At 37.8% G+C, this 21,766-nt stretch overlaps 1 protein-coding gene across 2 annotated transcripts in view; it reads left to right on the top strand.

Moving 5' to 3' along the window:
• The window catches only part of LOC127424313 (PDZ and LIM domain protein 2-like), a 129,622-nt gene extending 109,184 nt beyond the window's left edge, over nucleotides 1-20,438 (top strand). The window contains exons 7-10 of one of the 2 annotated variants that reach the window (XM_051669382.1): nucleotides 5,975-6,093; nucleotides 16,278-16,417; nucleotides 16,956-17,061; nucleotides 18,888-20,438. In XM_051669382.1, coding sequence (XP_051525342.1) covers nucleotides 5,975-6,093; nucleotides 16,278-16,417; nucleotides 16,956-17,061; nucleotides 18,888-19,080 — 558 coding nt within the window. In that variant the 3' untranslated portion in view covers nucleotides 19,081-20,438. Of the gene's footprint in view, nucleotides 1-5,974; nucleotides 6,094-16,277; nucleotides 16,418-16,952; nucleotides 17,062-18,887 lie in introns of both variants that reach the window. The other variant, XM_051669381.1, reaches the window with a different exon arrangement.
• The last annotated feature ends 1,328 nt before the right edge of the window (nucleotides 20,439-21,766 follow it).

The following is a 21,766-nucleotide window of genomic DNA, read 5'->3' as shown; positions in this document are numbered from 1 at the left end:
AACCTTCATTGACCAACCTTAGCCATATCAATTGATGATTTCACAATTGGCTGTCTGTCGTCACTGATAAATGTAATTAATTATACTGGTTAATACTTCATTCCAAAAAGAAGTTAACATGCTCCATAGAGTGTATGTCTGTTTAGAATATTCCTGTACATGTGATTAGGGATAAACTAAAGCTAAACGTAAAACTTTCTGTTAAACTTGCGGTGCCACATCCGTTTGTATATTGATTTATGCTCATTTCATTTCAAGTTTGAAATGTCTCCTCGCTGCAAATGTGTGCTTGACATTTCACAGTTGCTTGATCTCGTATTTCCAGAATAATGTTTTTACATGCACAGAGATAAACAAAAATTCAGTTTCAACGGATATTAATGTCAGAAATACGAGGAGAATCACATACAAGTGTTTAGACTTAGGTCAGATGTCCAGATACGTATATCGGATATGCATCTGATTTAAAACCACATTTGAAAGTGGCTCAAATCTGTTGCGTAAAAATCTGTTCTCTTAAGTGTTCTTGCTGTTTACTGGTGATCAGACCTTTATAGTTCCACAAGCTTCACTTGCATTGTATGGACCTTCAGAGCTGAGATATTCTTTGTAAAATCTTCGTTTGTGTTCTGTTGAAGAAAAAAAGTCATACACATCTGGCATGTTATGAGTAAATTATGAGAGAATTTCCATTTTTGGGTGACATACCCCTTTAAAACCAGGTTCTTCCTCATGTCCTACAGCAATTCCAGTCTCAATCAATTTCAGTTTTGTGCTAAATTATATAACTAATTTATCCATTTAGTCTATCCTAATATTTTTACAGCAGAAATCGAGTCACTAATAAAGTTAAAATGTAATGTTCCCTGTCTAGGGTGACTATCCATTCATCCTTAACCCATTTTGAACCCTTTTGTATAGCCTTAGTCAAAACCATCCAATACATCAAAACAGAATCCTGTAACGACATTGGTCGACTTGTGATAACCTAAAAAAAAATAAAAAAAACTCAGCCCAGGTCTTTATTAGCTGAACAGATACTAATGAAACTAATGTAAGAGCATCTACCCATGATAGCCCATATTTACCAGTCATGTTTATAGAGCATGGTTAACCCTTTCTACCATGCCTGACCTGTCCTAGACAATGGAATTACCACTGAACCTGCAGAAGTTTACAGAATTCTTGACTTACCTGACCAGTAAAATGTGTGCCCTGGTCAGAATCGATATTGTGTAGAATTCCAAGTGTGCGAGTGAATGTTTGTGTATGTACTGTGCTATCCTGGGGGTGTTTAGACGCACTGATTACAGTTAGGATGAAAGCTAATCAGGTGCTCTGAACTGTGCCAACCCGAGGAAAGGCTTGAGTGTGTGTGTGTTTGGGGTATGAAGAAAATCCTGTGATTGCATATTGACTTCCTTTCCTTCTCATAGCCTCAGTCCAACACAAACACAGCTTACATCCTCGCGCGCACACACACACACACACACAGGGCAAGAAGGGAATGCACCCATTCCAGAGTAAAACAACATTTCGCCAACTCTATAAATGGTCAAGCACAGCAGCGATTTACCTATTTGGGTTTGCGCTCCATTTTAGTGGTTAGCCAGGGTAAATTTCAAGTCAATTAATGGAATGGCAACATTGCACGATGGCCTTTTAATTTCTTCTACCTTCCCCACGTCTGAGTGTGTTGTTTTTCTCTCATGTTGCTTTTGTTTGGGTGCGACTGCATTCCTGGCAAGCTTCTCTAGATCTTAACTGAGTGCTGTTGATGGGTACTGCATCTGGAAGCAGGCTAGAGCCGTGCCAGCTCAGTGAGTTACTGCTCCAGGCTCTCAGTAGGCTGATTTGTGTAAAACAGGGTTTGGGGGTGGTCTTTTCATCTGCATAAACTTAAGACCTGGAAAATTCCTGAAAACCACTCTAAGCACCTTGAGCATCATGGCGTCGAGTTTTGCATGGGCAAGCACAACTGCATTTTCTTCATAAAATGTAAAAATCTAGTTCTTTCTCTTACTGTTCTCTCTGTTAAATAATTTCTCCATTACCTCATTGGGGAATGTTGCATCAAAATTCAAAACCATGTATGCCCTGCTTAGTTCAATTTGTGTTGGAAAAGCCCTAGGCACTGTGTATTGCCTGAGATTTGAGATTGGGCACAGGCAAGGGAAACTCCCTGTCTATGCCAATCTTGTCAGCTTGTGTCAAGAAACAAGGGTTTTCATTCATGATGACTCATTGTTTTCAGCAAGAATCACTGGACAATTAAAAATGGTTACAAACATGCTGAAATACACACACGTCCCCTGCCAAAAAGATTAAGATGGTCAAGCTGGTCTCCTGACCTGGTCAAGTTGGTGTTAAATTGGTTTAGCAGGTCAGAAAGATGGTTTGCTAACCTGGTCAAAACTCTTCTAAAATCAGCAAATCTGGACCAGCCTGTACAGGACCACCTAAGACTAGCAATGTGACCACCTAAGACTACATAAATGTGTATGTACTCTATTTGTGTGTGTGTGTGTTTGTGTGTAATATTAGAAGAATGTACTGCGGTGTCAAAGCAGTTCCCAAATTATGACAGACAAGCACAAGTACACAAAAGAGCACTCATAAACTTTTCCATGAACATCTTTTTAAAAGGACTCCTGCCTGGACTCCATCGCTGCCATCCAGCAAAAGTTTAGACTATACGCAATGTTCTAATGGTTTGTTTGGAGAAAGGACAAATAGGCACTTTCGTTCTTAAAAGTTGATCTAAATAAACATGTTCATATTTTGGCAGAGAAAATAAGTGAATAAGTGAATCACTCACAAGAACCATAACAATGCTTATAGAAAAAACACTTAAGGTGAACACTGTTTCCTCTTCCTTCATCCTGTTATTTAAACTTGTATCTGTCTCCATCTAGTGGTCAGATACTTATCACACAGTACATCTCTCTGACTGGTTTCCCCCGCTGACGTTTGGTTCTTTGACATACCCGTACTCATATTTGCTGAATACGATTGGGGAACTTGTTTTGAATTCAGATGTGCAACATTCCCTGGTGAATTGGCTTTAGTCTTTTCCAAAACAACTTCCAAGCAATCAAACTGATCAGCACAGCGGTCGATAATTGCTTTAAGTGGGTGGAAATGCTCTTGGCTGCACTTTCATAAATTTGATGGTTGGAGCCAAAAACCCCCAGGTGGAAGTTGTCATTTCATGATGACTTGGGAACAGCCTTTGCTGTTTAAGAGCATGAAGAGGGAATTTTGTACAGCTGTTGTCAGAAGAGCTGCCCAGGATGACATCCATCAGTATTAGTGCCAAACATATGTGAACATGCCTTCTCCATTCCTCTCATGTATCTCTCTCAGCAAACACTTCCAGCAAGAAACAGCCTTTAAAGCCGGCATAGTTCACCTAAAAATCAAAATCCTGAAATTGTTGTTTACTCACCCTTTTGTCTTTCCAAACCTGTATGACTTTATTTCATAGAACATGAAATGAGAATACTTAATTTCCATACAATTAAAATAAATGGGGACTGGAGCTTCCATTTCAAGCTCCATAATAATGTAAGAAAGAGATTCATACAACATATTTACTATATACTAAGTCTTCTGAAGTCAAATGATACCTTTGTGTGAGGATCAGACCAAAGTTTGTTATCTTGACATCTATATTTGCTCTTTTTGGCAAGTTCATGAGAAAAGTAGCGATTGTCTGGTTTGTGAACAAATCATTCTGCGTCAGATCTTCAATTAATCAGTTGATTTGGTTCACAAAACTGTTCTGAATGATTCGCTTACAAAGAGCACTGATGTGGTTCTCGTTCGATCCTGTGATCTGGTTGCAGGGATTCTGGAGTTATTAGCTCATAACAACTTAAATTTTTGTCTGTCTCAAACTATCAAATGACTAAAGAAGACTTTAGAGTGCACAAGTTGTATGGACTACTTTTACGATGCCGTAATGGTGCTTTTGCATCATTTTTGAAGCTTAAAAGTCAAAGAGTGGCCAATACATTCTTCAAAATTTCTCGTTTGTGTTCCACAGAACAAAGAAAGTCATGGAATGGCATGATGAATAAATTTTTCGCCAAACTATTCCTTTGACAGCTCCCAAAACTAGCATGAAAGGCACTCGTTACAATCCCTCTTCGTGTAGATTTGGATTAAACGTGAAATTGGTTGTATTTAGAGTCTCCACAGCCAAGATTCCCATGAAGATCACAGTCAAAGATAATCCAGACACTAAGACCAGCTGAGACGATGACAGATCCGCGTACTTCCAGCTTGAGTCAGAATTAGAAATCAATTTTTTTATCTTGGGATGAAAATTTCTTCGTATGATTTAGCGTGTATTGAAAGCCATGAATGTGTCTTATAAGCATCTGACCGTTATTTTCTCCCACCTGCTCTGTTTTGTTATCTTTCTCCCCTTCTGTCTGTCTGTGTCTGTTTATTATTTTGGGTCTTTAAAAAGAAGTTCAGTGAGGAACCCTTGAGGAATTTGCCTCTGCAATACTGCTGTGTGTACGTGCATACACTACATGGACAAAACTATGTGGACATCTGAACACCAAACTCATACAGTATGTGCTTGCTGAACATATGACTTCAAAACAATTGGCATTTATAATGTTTTGCTCCTCCTGAACAACTTCTGCTCTTCTGAGAATGTTTTCCACTAGATGTTTTAGAACATGGCTGTGGGGCTTTTTTTCCCATTCACACCCAAAAGCATCAGTCTGGACAAGCAATGATGTTGGGCGAAGGGTCTGGCTCACAATCTGTGTTCCAATTCATTCCAAAGGTGTTCAGTGAGGTTCAGGTCTTGGCTTTGTGCAGGCCAGTCAAGTTCAAGTTCTCACCAGAATCATGAAGCCATTTTTTGTGGATATCACTTTATGCACAAGGGCATTGTCCTGCTGGAACAAAAAAAGGCTCGGATTCTACTGTTTGTGTAAGCTGATTGCATGGCTGTATGCTTGATTTTATGCGCCGCTTAGTAGTTGGTGTAGCTGAACAGTTGTGGCCAAAAATATCAGGCCACATTTGTTCCAGAACATTGCTGAAATGAAAACAATTTGTGATATCTACACATGCATGTCATTGGATCCAGTGGAGTGGAGAAAAAAAATCTAATTAATTTCTTAATCTTTGCATATAAACACAGAAATCCTAAATGGTCTAGATTTAATATTTTGTTGCACTGCCGTTAGACAATGTAATTGTAATACAGTGATTCCTATAGCCACCAGTGGCATTCCTGCACTTTGCTGACAGTTTACTCCACCGTTATTTTGCAAACTGATCAAATTCTCTCAGGTGCCTTCTTTCAAATCCTATTTTTAGAGATCTTCATTGGTTTTAAAAAAAATAAAATAAACAAGGGTGGCAATATTTTTAGCCTTTAGACTGTACAAACATATACATATGGTTGCTTAAAGGAAAAGTTCACCCAAAAATGAAAATTCTGTCATCATTTACTCACCCTCATGCCATCCCAGATGTGTATGACTTTCTTCTGCTAAATACAAATGAAGATTTTTAGAGAATATTTCATTTTGGGGTGAACTATCCCTTTAACCATCGCTAAGTAACTACATGTGCCTCTGCATGGGGTTTTAGACAGTGGGAATATCTTGGCATGTTTCAGACATCTGCTAAACACAGACACCGATACTTTCATACAGTGAAAGTGGATGGGGTACCAGGGGCTGTGAAGCTCCAAAAGGACAACAAAGCGCCATGAAATCATCTTGAAAGTAGTCAATACAACTTAAACCAAGTGTTCTTAATCCACATGATGGCTTTTTGTTAGGAACTGAAGTTGTTATTCACTGAAATTCTTGACAATCAGCCATGGTCACCATTAGCTGTCATTGTAAGCAAAGGGCAGCTCTGACATTTAGTTTTTAACTTAAGTTCAAGGACCCACTCATTTGTTGTTGTAATGTTATGTGTATGTGTTCTGCAGGATATTTCTTCTGTGGATTTCCGCAGTAACTCGGTGTCCAGTCGGACTCCAACTCCTCCTGGACGATACTCACCACACAGTCCCATTGACAGAGAGCTGTCCATCTCCCCACGACGCAGGTATTCACACATACACAAACTCTTCAACAAACACTCTTTCTTTTCTTTCCTTCCCTCATTCCTTTTGTCTTTCTTTCATTTCCTTCCATCTTTTTTCTCTTTCTTGCCATCTTTTCTTTTTGACCCTCCTTCTTTCTATCCTCTTATGTCTGTCTGTCTTTTTCTTTTTTCCTCTCATTCTTTCTTTCTACTTTCTTTCTTTGTTCCTTTCCTTCTTTTTCCTTATTTCCTTTCTTCCTTTTTTCTCTTTCTTGCATATTTTTTTCCCTCCTTTATTTTTTCCCTCTCTTTCTTTCTTTCATCCTTTGTTCCTTTCCTTTTTTCTTTTATTTCCCTCCCTCCCTCCATCCATCCATCCATCCTTCCTTCTTTTTTCTCTTTCTTGCCATCTTTTTTTGTTCCTCCTCCTCCTATTCTGTCTGTCTGACTGGCCTCTTTCTCTTTCTTTCTTTCTTTCCCTCCTCCATCCTCTCACTTTCTAGAAAAGGATTATATAATTTCTGCCCCTAATTGGCCCCCACCCCTCTCAGTCTTCCACACAGCCATTTGCTCCACCCACTTTTTGCTCAACCAATAATAAAATGTCACAATCTGTAGGCCACACCCCTGTTCTGCTGTCAACCAATACTGGTAACCCAAACTCACACCTTTCAGACTGAAACCCTCAACTTTCTTATGTGTCGTCGAGACTCGACAGAGAGGTGTATGAGCCTCCGAGTGTGTGTGTGTGTGTGTTTTAGATGTGTGTTGTCACTGTTGGCTCTGTTGTTGTTCCAAAAAGGGTTGAACCTGTTGCAGAGGAATTTGCCTTTGTTTGCACTTGAGGTAAGACTGACCCAAACTATTTGAACTTAGAAGGCATATGACATGCTGCTCTGGGGGGGAGAGGGAATATTGTTATCTGAGACTAATGTTCTGCTGATGGTAATGATGCTGATGTCAACTGTTTTGACTGCTCAATCTGGAGCCTGTTTAGCGAGATCTTCTAGAGATTGTAACCATAGCTCAGTTATGGGGGTTACAGACAGAAGAAAAGTACTTGCTATGCATGTAGCACAACTTTGAATCGTTAATACCTCCATTAACTGTAAAAACACTCAATAGATATTCATAACCTAGTCACATTGCATTGCATCAACTGCAGTTCTGGCAGGGTTATGAAGTAGTTGAGTAAAAATACTTAAGTATTATACTTAAGTATTATTTTTTGGGATTTGTACTCAAGTGCAATTTAAACGGAATACTTGTACTTTTACTTAATTACATTTCCAAATGAAATATAGTACTTTTCACTCCTTACAAATTTTTTTTTTTAAACTTGAAAAGTACTGCATCCGAAAAATGACAGATGACAGACCAGAGGTCCACAGTGGCTGTGTGGAGTTCTGACCATCTGCAGAGGTGGAATTTCGGATCTGATTTGAGCTTTGGTCACGTTGAAATATTTGTGCGACTAGACCGTATGTGTCCGCCCAACCATGAGAAACACTGACAGTTTTTGTCCTAAACTTTATTCTAAACACCTGCTACTTTTACAGATTTGACAGTTATGAAGTCAAAAATGATCATTCACTTTGCATATATATATATAAACAAAAGGCTTTTATAATTAAATGTGTATGTCATTTACCATATTTAATGTCTATAAATTTGCGCTGAATTTGTATTGTTGTTGTTAGGCAACTGTTCATTATAATAATAACTATAAAACCAGTAATGATAATAAAAATAATGGAATCTGTGTAAATATAAATTTTATTTTGATTTTGAAGAATTTGATTGAATTCTTCCATCTGCTCAGCAGTAAGTTTTAGAAGCAAACCTCAAACAATTCACAAAACCAGCAACATTACTAACTTTCTTAAAAGCTTATCTTTATGTCTCAAGGGGCTGGGTGCTCTGACATCGTGATTCGTGATTGCCTTCTCCCAAACAACGAACACTGTATGACTGTGGCAATGTTTTTGCCAAATAAAATTGTGCTTCATTACATGTCTCAGGGCATTTCCGAAGTGAGATGTCCACTGTGTGGCGCTAAAAGCGAGTGAAATGTTCTCCCAAACAGATGAGGTTTTAAAGGTTAATAGTAAATCAACAAAACCGACCTCCCAACCCTAAACCTGAACCTAACCGATAGTGTCAGATAAAGCAAATGTGAGATGAAAAACACAGTTGCATCATTTTGTGGTGCTTCTATGACACTTTCGGCTTACATGTTAACTTGCGTGCTCTTCAGAACTCATACCCTCATCCTTTGTATCGCATATGCAGCACTCTGTCAGTTGAACTACCGAGCAATTTGATCACACTTAAACACGCTTGTAAATGTAGTTAAATATGTAATACAAACATTAAAATGAGTCATGCGCTATAGTAAAAGTGTTTAGATGTCATAAGAGGAACAGAGCGAAACGTGTTTAAGAATTGATAATCTGCTGTTTAACTCGTGATTTGAGTGAAAGGGGATAAAAGTGATTGTTTTAGCACCTCTAGTGCTCATTTCACCAGGAAATTGCCATGTTACTTACAACAGGCCACATAAAAATAATTTTGCAAAAATGTAGTTATTGTAACATGATTCCATGACCAGGTTGCGAATGCCACTGGAGGAGAAATATGACAGTTGTCAGAGACAGTAAAAAGGCGACTTAAACCAATTTATGTAATTTTTAATTTAACAAATTTAACAGCATCCTCTCAACAGCACAATCTCCTCTATTTCATTCTAGCTAGGAAAAAGTTACTTTTTACTTTTTTTAACACTTAAATACAATTAAATGTCATTACCTTTTTACTTTTTACTTAAGTATGTTTTTGGCTGGGGCCTGGGTAGCTCACTGAGTAAAGATGCTGTCTACCACCCCTGGAGTCGCGAGTTCGAGTGACTCCAGCCAGGTCTCCTAAGCAACCAAATTGGCCCAGTTGCTAGGGAGGGTTGAGTCACATGGGGTAACCTCCTCGTGGTTGCTATAATGTGGTTCTCGCTCTCGGAGGGACGCGTGGTGAGTTGTGCGTGGATGCCGCGGAGAATAGCGCGAAGCCTCCACATGTCTCTGCGGTAACGCGCTCAACAAGCCACGTGATAAGATGCGCAGATTGACTGTCTCAGACGCGGAGGCAACTGAGATTCTTCCTCTGCCACCCGGATTGAGGTCGGAGTCACTACGCCACCACAAGGACTTAGAGCAAATTGGGAATTGAGCATTCCAAATTGGGGAGAAAATCAAAAAGAAAAAAAAGTATGTTTTTGTCTAGATACTTGGATTTTTAATTGAGTAAAAAATTTTGTCAGTACCCATACTTTCACTTACGTATAATTTCTAAATACTTTTTACGTCTCTGAGTACTGGTTCATGTAAAAAGAGATAGATTGTGTGGGGAACCAGGGCTGTTGCTGGGGGGACAACTGGGAAATTTAGTGGTTCCACTTGTGACATTTTTTTCTCATATAAAAATTAACAAAACTGTCCTAAATTCAAAAATGTTAAATGTATTAATATTACTATGACTAGATGATAAAGGCTGTTAAATGGAAAATTTACCATTTTGGTTTCTAAATGGCTCTTGAATTTCGATGGTTTCATGCTCTCTGTAATGTAGTCTGGCTCATTTTCTTTTACCTTGCATAGTTTTGTTCATTGTTTTCGAGGATGAGGGCATGTCACACAACCTGTCCATATTGGCGTCTAATTTGGCTTGCTTTTACAAAGCGACAGATGATTTTACACCAAAATGTTGTAGAATTTGTTTGGACACACAGCCTTCATCATTATTTACTGTCCGCGATAAGGATGTGCCACGGTGTTCGACTAATCGACTAGTTGTCCAACAACTGAATAGTTGCGAATATTAGTGAGGTCGATTACCAACATTAATGTTTTTAGTGGTGATGGTTTTAATGGGAGATGCAGTTCTCAAATTACTTGAGACCCAACTTCTTGAAGTGTTTGCTTGATTATAGCTTGCTGTACTTAAAAGTGAATAAAAGTCAGCACAGTAAAACCTGCAAGAAGTTTAATCTCTTTAATTCTTTAAGTTTAGTCCATTTATACACCACTTCTGTTTCAGCCATCAAAGCGCTGCATCAACAATACATTACAAGACTATCTCTATCGGACATGAGTAATGTTCCCATATGTATGAGGTGTTTTGGATACATTAAAGTCATTTACTGAATCTGTCTGACACTGCTTAAATAAATAGTTGCAGTAAAAATAAATGTTTAAACTGCTTGATGTTGTGAAGTAGATCTTTACCTGTATATTGTCTTGTAGTTTTGCACTTTTAAATGTGCAGAGAGGATCACCCTGAAGCACTCCAGTTACATTGAAGGGCATCATTCTGCATTCAGGATGTGCCGCTCTGTATTGGAGCCTTTCTTATTTCTTGCTTCTCTTACTTTGAACATTTTGTACAGTAAGATGTTATAGTTATTTAGCCTGTATTTTTGTGATCCGTTAGTTACCAAGTTGAAGTGCTGTGCTTAGCATTCGTATTTCTCTCATGTGAGCATAACAGAGCCTAATTATACATTATTATCCTTAACATCGACTAGTCGGTCGGTTGTTTGAATGAATAGTCGGTGTTAAGGATAATAATCTATAATAACGCAGAAAGTTGGTAGTTTTGCACATCCGTAACCCTACTTTTTGGTCCCAGAGGACAGGGGCCCACTCATAAAAATTTTGTTTAGGGCCCCACGAATTTAAGTGCCAGCACTGCAGGGAACTGAGGGGAGCTTGGGAGAGTTTGCAGGGAAACACAAACTCACTGTCTGTTTTCAGTTTGAATCATGTCCCACTGAACAGCCTGCACGGAGATAGTGGATCTGAAAACAGCATTTATTCTGAGATTTATATCCAAATGCATTATTGTCCTTTCTTTTATTATTCTGTCATATCATTTGAAAATGTTAATGTTTTTTTTTTGTTTTTTTTTCTCACTACACAACTGCTAGTGTCCCACGGTCATGGAAAACTGGAAATATAAGGTAATTTTTTTAATAATATTTTCCAGGCCTGGACAAGTCAGGGAAATGAATAGACTCGAAAGTCATGGAAATTTAAAGTGAATATTATATACAGTATACATTTTTTTTTTCTTTTCTAGTTTTGGTTTGTTCAGAAATTTGTCATTGGCTAGAGATTGCTCTGGTGTGGAATAAAACTTGCTTGCAAGCCATAGTGATGTCTGATTTGGGATTGTAAATTCATTTTTAAGTTATTTTTAATGAATCTGTCAAACAGGTTCACAAATCAGGCGAATGATTCATTAGCAAATCACTCGGAATCAAAATGATTTTAAGTTAAAAAATTTAATATGTTTAAATAATTGTCATATTATTAAAAACAAAATAATTTATAATAGTTTATCCCGTAATCACAAATGACTGGAAAGGTTATGAAAAAGTTAGTAAAATTGTTTAAAAAGTGTGGGAACCCCACAAACTCTCACATGCCAACAAACATGTTAGCAATTACAAGCGTGTCATGCATGTTTCTTGTGACTGCCACTCCCATATAATTAAACCCTCAAGACAACGTGTGAACACTAAGCGCTCATATGCTCTCTCTTCTCAAGTCTGGTTTGGCTCTGTTTTATTCCGCCCGCCTCTTTCTCACATTAACAAACTATACAGCTATCACCTCTTTTAAGGTCTAGAGTCCTCTTTGGCTATCAGTTAATAATTTCTTTCCTCATGCCATGACCTTTGTACACAATGGCAGCCTTGACAACAATGTTTTCATAGCGAACTGAACCGGAACTACCGAAGCGAGGCCTTCATTACATCACAATACATAGATCATATCAATCAACAGGGTGATTGCAATTGTTTTATTGTGGCTGGATGAGGGATGTTCTGCCATATTAACATTAAATAAGCCATATCTGCTATAGAAAGGCTCTGTGAGATCTGGATTAACCGGTTGACACTGCACATTTCAAACAGCCATCAATGCATTGATTGGCATGCCAGGTTGTTTACATTTAACAAGTTTGTATGAATACACAAGCACTTTTGCGTGCATGTCTTTGTTTTTGGCATATGTGTGTGGCTACAGTCTTTAGTATTCTCAGATGTCTGAATTTCTTTTCAGAGGAATGCTCTGTGCAATAAAAATAGCATTTTATTATAGCATTTTACAGCTTTAAATCAGCCTTCTGCATAAAATGTAGCTGGAAAGCTCCCGCTGGTTGGCTACTGTAACTACAACCTAATCAGCTCATTAATCTTGTCAACACACACACACACACACTCATATTTTGTAAATGTAGGCTTGAAACAGAAATAGTACAACTCAGTAAATCTGGTGCAGGTTTTTTGAAAATGTGAAAAGCTGGCTGACTAATGTTACAGATGATATTGGCACATAATGACATGTACTGTAAATAATGGGACAACCACAGGAGTCCATATGTGGCAACTTGTTAGCAATATACATTTAACAGTGGCTTCAAAATGTATTCATTAAGTATTTACATTGTAGAACAAAATGTGAAAGTCTCTTTAAGAAATGTTTATAACAGACCTTGTTATTCCTTAAATTGAAAATCGCTATTCTGAAAAAAACCCATTTGAATTCCAGAGGGAATGGCTTGAAAATGCTAAAAACTACAAATTGAACAGCTCTATTGTTAAGTTCAGGGTTTGACCACAGGAGTTAGGGAAGACCAAAGCAGAGGAAGTGGGCATGTTTGTTGGAAATATCACGTTGCTGATATTTTCCAGTTAGTCAGTTTAGTTAGCACAAGGATCTCTGCTACCTAATGAGTATTGTGGAATGACTATAGAGCACACCATACCTATAATTTGTATCTGTATTTCCATGCTGTAAAATGCAGCATGTTCAGGCTTTGTGGTGCCTCATTTTGTCCTCGGTGGACACTGTTGCAGGCTACCATCAGAGGTTAATGGAACATTCCAGGGCTTTCTGCGAAGTACATAATGCTCAGCATCACATTACTGTCAACATAAAGGATATTGACATTTTTCAGTGTACTTGTTAATCCTTAAAAAGATTGTTTTATGTCAGAATTGAACACTGGCACAGCCAATAAGAGCATATTTAATGAAGCGGCAGTGTGTCATTTTGGATCAATGTGATCCCATTGTGGGCGTGGCTACTCAACATGACACTAGACAAATACAATCCAATTATTGAGCAAACTGTCTTGTCATTTGTTGTGGTCACAGTTGTTTAGGATAAAAACTCTGATTAACTTAAAGAATTTATCACCTGTTAACAATGACACAAGAATGTCATGTTGTATGTGTTGTAATTAATTGTCTTTAATTACTCTAACTCCTCAAAAAGGACATTCTGTTACAACCACCTTGTTATTTGAATAACACCATAAAAATGCTCCAAGCAAGTACTGTGTATGTAACCTGCTCCAACATTTGAGTCACTAAAAACATTTTGAGTTTTATGCACTTAAAGCTGCACTACGATTAAGATTTTGTGGCGAAAAATGAACAAATTGCCATTATTGATTGAGTACATAAACAATCAGTGTTCAAAACAATTTCCGTACCCGGATTCACTACGTTAAGCCTATAAAAATATTTGTATTTTGAGCTGTCTGGTTGGATTTGGCGCGAACTCGCTGGCTTATGTCGTTCATCCACGCGTCATTATGTCATGTCCATAAACACAGAAAGCAAGTACCGGCTGTCACGTGTTCTGGCAGGAACTACACTCTTCACTTCAGTTCAGTTGTCGAAGCCTATATTGGTTGTCATGCTTTTATTAATCGAACATTACTCGTGTGTTAACTGATCGCGATGTATCTTCATTGTCGGGGGAAGTTACTGTGACATGTTTACTAATATGTATGACTTCTGAAATTTGGCTTCTTGTAATTGTTATATTGCATATTTAAGCATATTATTTTCATGTTTAATGTTTAAAGTATATTTTATTCCCATCATTATTGAAACCGTGTTTTATGTTTTAGTTTACGGTGTTATTGTGTGCATTACATAGACATACTATTGTAGTATTATGGTTCACTTGCATTATTAACTGAGGCTGTAATATAATATAAAAATGATAAAGTCCTCCATTGAACTCGTATCAGCTATATCATGAGTTTCACCTCTTAAATTGATATGTGTAGTAAAATACAAACATTAATAGTAGATGAAACACTTGAATAATCATATTCAAATATGCTAGTGGTAACTGGTGGTGGTTTGTTATCAGTATAAAAGCACTTTGATTGTAGTGTCAGAAAATCACTATAAGTGTAAAATTCATCCATTCAAAATATGTAACTAAGAGTGTTGTTTATCTTCATCAAAGCAAGTAATATTTAAGTTTTAAATGTTTAATCATATAATATCAACATGAAAATAGCACATTAACACTCCGGATCTGAATATCTCCCAGTCATGATCACACGCAGGCGATGTCTAGGTAAGCACAAATCATGAGAGTCATCCACCAGAAGAGCAGTGCCGAAACACGACTGAGGTAAAAGGTTCTTCCACACATTTCTAGCAGTTTTAAGTTTCAACCACAGATGCTGCTGGAGAGCACAAAGTTACGTAGTGCAGCTTTAATAAAAAGGAAAGCCTCAGATAACATTTAAATGTTTATATCTCGGCAATGTTTTGGAGTTGAAACATAATTACACAATTAAAAAGCTGATACTTTCCTCTTTAATACATAACAATTAGGGCTGTGAATCGATAAAAAAAAAAAATACTTATTAGTAGCACAATTTTCTGTGATTTAATAACGGTTAATCATGGTACATTAAAACAAACATTAAAATATAATCGTATATATTTAATTAATTATTTTTCTCTTGCCATAAATTGTCATCATTTATTTTTAGTATTTAAAATGTACATGTTAAAAATGTTTTTTTTTTTTTTTTTTTTTTTTCTCCTCCAGTTAGAGTTAATTAGACACATTTTTACAGGAATACATCTTTGATACAGGTATATGTATACATGCCATAAAATCAGTGGACATGCTGTAATTAAGAGTTGGGTAAAATCTTCTGGCATATTCCATTTGGATTTTTTTTTTTACTAATAGGTTCAAATGGGCAGATTATATTTTTATCAAGCTTTATTGACAAGATAAAGTTAGGTGTACATTTTCAATCCCTTTATTAGATGCTGTACATACAGATATAAAACACATCGAATGCTGAATTTTAATTTGCTAAAAACTATTTCTAAGTCTGCCTCTAATTCACACTGGGTCTCTCGCAAACGTTTTTTTTTTTTTCTTTCGTTTTTGACACTTGTTCGTGTTGACACAGTGAGTCAGCGTTTTCAGACAATGCGAGGAGATACGGCAACCTACAAGTATCTCTCCCTACACCTGGATTATCGCTTGCGGTGGAAGTCTCCATTCTCCGTGCAGTAAATCCGCTCCCGTGTCCCGGGGGGGGTGGGGGGTTTGCTGTCCTCTTCTGCATATCGCTGCCCACTTTGGCATACAGCGGCCCTTTTTTTGTGGCTGGCACCGCTTTCCCGGTTCTCCCAATGGCCAGTCCGCCTCTGTTTTCAGGCCACCATCTCTCCCCGGGCCCTGCACTGCTGGTAGTTACACCACTGTACTCAAAATGACATGATGTTGCAATGGTAACGTTTAGCTACACAAAAATACTCATAATTTAACAAATAGAACTTGCCGTGTTTGCCGGCAAAGCTACATATCTACCATGTGACCCAAAGCCTTCTAGTTCCCTTGGAGAAAGAAATGGACATTTTCATAACATATTCTTTACTTTTTCTTGGGAGGCTTCTTTAATCATCTCCCTCAGACTAGAGACAAATAGAGGACACTGGAACCTCTATAACATGGAGGGTATGGGGGGTATTTCCTTCATAATCCACTACTAGCAGTTGAAACTAGCAGAAGCCACAGGTTTCCAGGTCACAGTCATGCACTGTTCAAGAATTGTAATTGTGCCGATTTCACTTAGGTGTGGTACGCATACTAAAAATTTTCAAATATTCTAGACTTAAACCTAATCGTTATTACCATACGCTGTTGTACAAAATGATGACAAAAAAAGGTTAATGCTGACTAACTTGTATTGGTTGAAGACTTGTTTTCTGATTTAATGATGCTTTTGCCATGTTGACCTTACCATTTGCACTAAATAAAACACCCAATGTGTGGATCAGTGAACACTCTCTCTCTTACTCTCTCTCTCAGCTCGGACTTTGCCATGCAGAAGTTTGACAGAGACTCAGAGGTGTATAAGATGATTCAGGAAAACAAAGAGTCCCGTGCGGCTCCTCGCCAGTCCAACACATTCAAGATGCTGCAGGAGGTACTAGAGGCTGATGAGAGAGGTGAGGCACACACAAACACACTCCCTTTCCAGCAAACCTTTACAGAGGCAGCAGTTGCATTTATATAGTGGATGAATGTTTTTAAGAAAGGCAAGAAAGATGCAGAGCCAGACTTTTGTTTAACAGCATAAAGTCTGGTCCACTCTGCATCTTATTCGGGCCAAGAACCACCTGATTAGACAAGATGAGATCTTTTAACCGCTATGTAAAGAGACCAACCCCAGCTGTTTTTTTTTTTTTTTTTTTTTACATTTAGGGGAATTTGATTGACTGACTGAAATTGATAAAAAAAAAAAAATAAAAAAAAAAAGCTGATCAGTATTTCTGTTCACACAAAAGTAATAAGTACCGATTATTTGACAGACATAAATCTGAAAACAATAAAGATTAAAGGCTTAGGAAATCTTGTTTACTTTCTACAAGTGCCTCAAACAAAATTCCAAGAAAAGTTGGAAAGACAATGAGGTTGAGGGCGGAAGGAAATTATGAATTATGTTTTAGATATTTTTGGTGTATAATTCCTTTGTATTCACAGAAGCAGCCATCCGGTTTCCAGGGAAACTGTCGCCAAGCCCCTCCAAGACCACGTCCACTGCTGGTGGCCAGAAATACCACACCTGTGAAAAATGTGGCACCAGCATTGTGTAAGATACACACAACAAACCCCATTCAAATTCATATTAGTGGTGGTGATTTTGATTCATTTCACTGACTCGATTCTTTTGATTCCGTTCAACAAAAAGATTCGTTCTGATTCGTTCATTGACCATATTTGCAAGTTACACCTTTGCGCCTGTAGATGGCGCCAAACGACCACCTTTTAATTAATTGCATGGAACCAAAAGCAGTCATTCACGCCCAGAACAAGTCTAATTACCCTAAATTAAAATTTGCGTGCCTACAATTCTACTAAGAGACTTTAGCACTGCAGAGTATTTAAGCATCATAAGCTTTTCCCCACAAATGACAACAAAAGCATTTCTGTCATATTCTGAACTGCTGAGCGTGACATTTTATCAAGCTATACAAAACATAAGACAACAGTACTAGCCTACAAAATAATCATGAGTTTCAATAACGTTTGTACAGTATGTCATTGTAATGTGAGGTCATCAGTCACTTTTATTCATAATTCATCTAGCTCCATTTCTTGTTGAACGAGATTAACGAACTGAACAATGACGTGCAGATCCTCTTCTCATTTAGATGGTCAGCAGATAGTTCATGAACAAGATGACTGATTTGTTAAATTCTATTTTAATTCATTTAATTTAAGTCAGTCTTTTAAAGCAATGCTAATGGAATTCAAACGTACGAAGACACTGTAAAATGAGAGTTTCAACACAATAGCTGTTTTCACTATAAATCGCAGGTCTTATTTTCCTTATATTTTGTCAAATGCTGGTCTTAACTTTTACTGAGACATAGAAAAAGTTCAAGAAAAGCCTAATAACATCTTACGCTCTGCACCAAAGCACAACATTTCCATCTGTAATTCATATAATTTTAAGTGTATGGTCATTTTTGCACATATTTTGGGGATCAAATTTTGTGCATACCTATAAACACTTGTCTTAGTGCTTTTCACCCTGGTCTCTCCTTGTTGAACGCAACTGACTCGCATGCATAACAGAATGAACAACATACAGCTCCTTCTCTCATTCAGTCATTCAGCAGATATTCATTCATGAACCAGATGACTGAATGAGTCATTCGTTTTGTTCGCAAACGAGTTAACCAGTACATTCAGTTCGTTCATGAACGACATCTCATCCCGTTCAGACTCAAAAGACTGACTAGAGCTAGTTCAGTGAAGGGGCGTATTCGTTCAGCAGGTTGAACCAATGATATGCTCCCTCACAGCCTGCACTCATGCTATTGGCTCGCGCTATAGTCAGTCTTTGCAGGCATGAAAAGCAGTAGAGCTTATTGGCTATGCAAGGGAGGGACATCAGTAAATGAGTAATATGAGTCAGTGTATGGAGGAGAATGAGAACAATTCGTTCACTTAAAAGATTCATTCAAAAAGGCTGATTTTTCGTTCACGAACGAAACATCACTTATTCATATGGGTGAATCTCATACCAAGAACATGTCCTGGTCTTCTAAAATACAAAGAAGAAAAATGGTTTAGGAGAGCAACTGTCGGTGAAGGCTTTCACTAAATAATACATTTGATTTCGGTTTGTTTCCCATTCCCAAACTTATCGTAAGCCTTCAAAACAATGCACAAGTTGCATAGAATTATTTATTAGACTTCTGAATTATACTTTTGCATCCTTTTGAAGCTTGAAGAGGTGGCCACCTTCCACTGCCATTGTATGACATCAGTGAGCAGAACATTCTTTAATTTCTCCCTTTGAGTTCCAAAAAACAAAGTAATATAGATTTAGAAGAACTCGCGCTCAAAAGTGGCGCAACTGCTCAGTTAATTCACTCCTCAAAGTTTTATTTCTCTTTCTCCTTTCAGCACCCAAGCCGTGCGAATCATTGACGATCGTTTTCGTCACCCAGAGTGCTACACCTGTACAGAGTGCGGACTCAACCTAAAGATGCGTGGCCACTTCTGGGTGGAAGATGAAATGTTCTGTGAGAAACATGCCAGAGAAAGATACCAGGGCCCCAGCAGTGGCCCTTACCCAGTTGTGTCCCATCGCCATTGAGACGCCCAATCAGCCACCCTCTTGACATCGCCTCCAGCTCTTCTGTTTGGCTGGGAACACAGCAAAAAACAGAACACTGTGATGTCAGGGTTATGTTGTCCAATGGGAGCCAAATAGAATGTTTGACATCACTTAAAGCTTAAGTCTCTATCAGTTATTATGATACCCTACAGTTAGAGACTATATGCCTTGATCTATCGTATTGCAAAGGTGAAAAGGAGTTATATAGGCGCCTACATTTAGAGTGTGTGCTATTTCTATAACAGTTGAATTTCTACATTTCCTACCTTTTCCACATGTTTCCCTATGCTTTGAAAACAGCTTTTATTTTACATAGACATTTAAAGGGATAGTTCACCCAAAAATGCAAATTCTGTAATTTACTCACCATTATGTCATTCCAAATTTGTATGACATACTACAAGCTGAGCACGTGAGAAGATGGGACTGACAGCCTTAGCCACTTTCATTGTATGAGAAAAAGAGGCATTGATAGTGAAGCGTGACTGAGACAAACATTTGAACATCTCCTTTTTTGTTTTATGGCAGAAGGAAAGTCATGCAGTTTGAAACAACATGAGAGGGAGGGAATGATGACAGATTTTTCATTTTTGGTGAATTATCCCTTTAACTTGGGTTTAAATTGGATTTTTCGTTGAAATTTATAGAGCTTTTCCATATACCAAGCCTTGATGTACACTCAATGGATGAGGTGCGCCGTGTAGGCAAAAGCAGTGCTAATGCACACAGGACTGGTTTCCTTAGTGTGTTAATGTGCGTGTGTGGATGCATGCTTGTGTTTATTGTGGCTATTAGTGTGTGTATGCACTTGACGGGTTTGATGATTACTTGGAAGTGATTCTTAGTTTGGTTTAAATGCCTCCCTTTATAATAAAAAAAGAAACCACGGTCAACAAAGCCCCCATCCACACAAAAGCACACCTATTTAGAAGTCAGTCTAGTTTGTTTTCTATTTGCTTTGTATTAAACAAGGGAAATCGAAGGAATTATGATATTTTGTTGTGTAAATATGTTTATTTTTCACCTTTAATTGTATGTAGACCAAACAGGATTTGCGTGCACATGTTTGTATTTTCAGGGTTGCATGTTTCACTTGACTGTACTGTCTATTTGAGTGAGAGGTTTGTTCATGCTCAGATACAAAGCTGTTTCCTTCAAATGCAGGAGAACGGAGGATCAGAGTGGAATATGAACTTTGAACCACAGTTCACAGAAACACATCTCTGTCACCTGGGATTAAATACTTTGAACTGTGAATCCTCACTTTTTGTTTGTAGGGTTGGACACAATAGCTTTACCTTTTCTGTTTCAAATAAACAACTTTGATTATCAGTTGATATTTGGATTGTTTTATTGTGTTAATCTTATTGGTATCAATGATTCTAAGTTCAGCCGTGAAACCACATAGCACAAGCTGATAGATCTTTTGAACGTAATAAGTTAGCCAATCGCCTTGCATACTCTTTCTTTTTGTCTTACATTTAAATTGTCTCAAGTGTTTGCAGGCAAGTCGGTCTCAATGCAGCATGCCATGAGACTTTTCTCTCTGAAACCCTTCTCCTCACATGTCTAAATCTGCTTCAAGGGGATTGTATGCATGTCTAATTGTCTTCGTACTTGCTCTGCAGCAGCAAAAGCAGATCTGGTCCACCAAGACCATACCAACCAGTTTGTAATATCCTTTATAAAACCTTAAATTTATTCATAAAGTAATAATGACTGAACTATTTCTTTTTGCTCATATTTGGGTAAGGAGTTTGTTCAAATCCCTAACCCTAAATATAAAACCTTGGCACATTTGTCCCGAACCATTCGTGCTACAAACATGAATGATACCTCAAAAGATATGGCTTGTTGAGGAGAGCTATGCAATGGCTTTTATAAGTGATTTGATGTACAGTGTTTGCTGATGGGCATTAAAACGGGGGACAAAAATACACTGTATTTACATCAATGGAGGGATCCCCTTGGCGTCTTTGTAGTGAGGCGAGCACCAGTCATATTTTCTTTAGAAAAAAAAAACAACTAGAATAAATACAATTTAGAATAAAAATCTAGTTTTGTTTTTAGGCTTTTTGGTTAGCATCGCAAATTAATTGACAAAACTTTGAGTGTGTAATGTGTGCAGCTTGATGAAAGATTGATTGTAGTTGGTGGTTAGGCCATTGACCATCGTGTAATCCCAGAAAACGTGCCTTAATAGTAACTTATTTATAGCAGGGATTGTCAGCCAATAAAAGGTCCAGAGTAGAGTTACTGTATAGAGAAACTTTCCAGAAGTTAAATTCAAGTTGAGTGGTAGTGTTTTGGATGATCTGAAGGGGATGTGTATTACAGCAGTTATGGAAATGAATATAGTGTCAAGTAGGGATTTGCAACTGTCTAGCCATGACATGACTTTTAACTAAAGATTTGATGAGGTAAGTCTTGGCTGGGAAAAAGTGATGCTTAGTCTTCACTAGATTAAAAAATAGGTTATCTTGTTCAATATGTCCAATATGCATAACAGAAAGATCCAGGATGCAGAAACAGTGCTCTAATAGTATAGGCCTAATACACTTTTAGGCCAATATTTTGGATGGCACTGGACATTTTGGATGCCTCTTATCTAACACATCTGATCAGTGGCGTATTCCATGACCTTAACTGTGTGTCAAATAAGGGA

The sequence above is a fragment of the Myxocyprinus asiaticus genome, chromosome 33, assembly GCF_019703515.2.
Source record: "Myxocyprinus asiaticus isolate MX2 ecotype Aquarium Trade chromosome 33, UBuf_Myxa_2, whole genome shotgun sequence".
Taxonomy (NCBI): domain Eukaryota; kingdom Metazoa; phylum Chordata; class Actinopteri; order Cypriniformes; family Catostomidae; genus Myxocyprinus; species Myxocyprinus asiaticus.
Note: the sequence above shows the minus strand (reverse complement) of the source record. Positions and strands in the feature narration are given on the sequence as shown.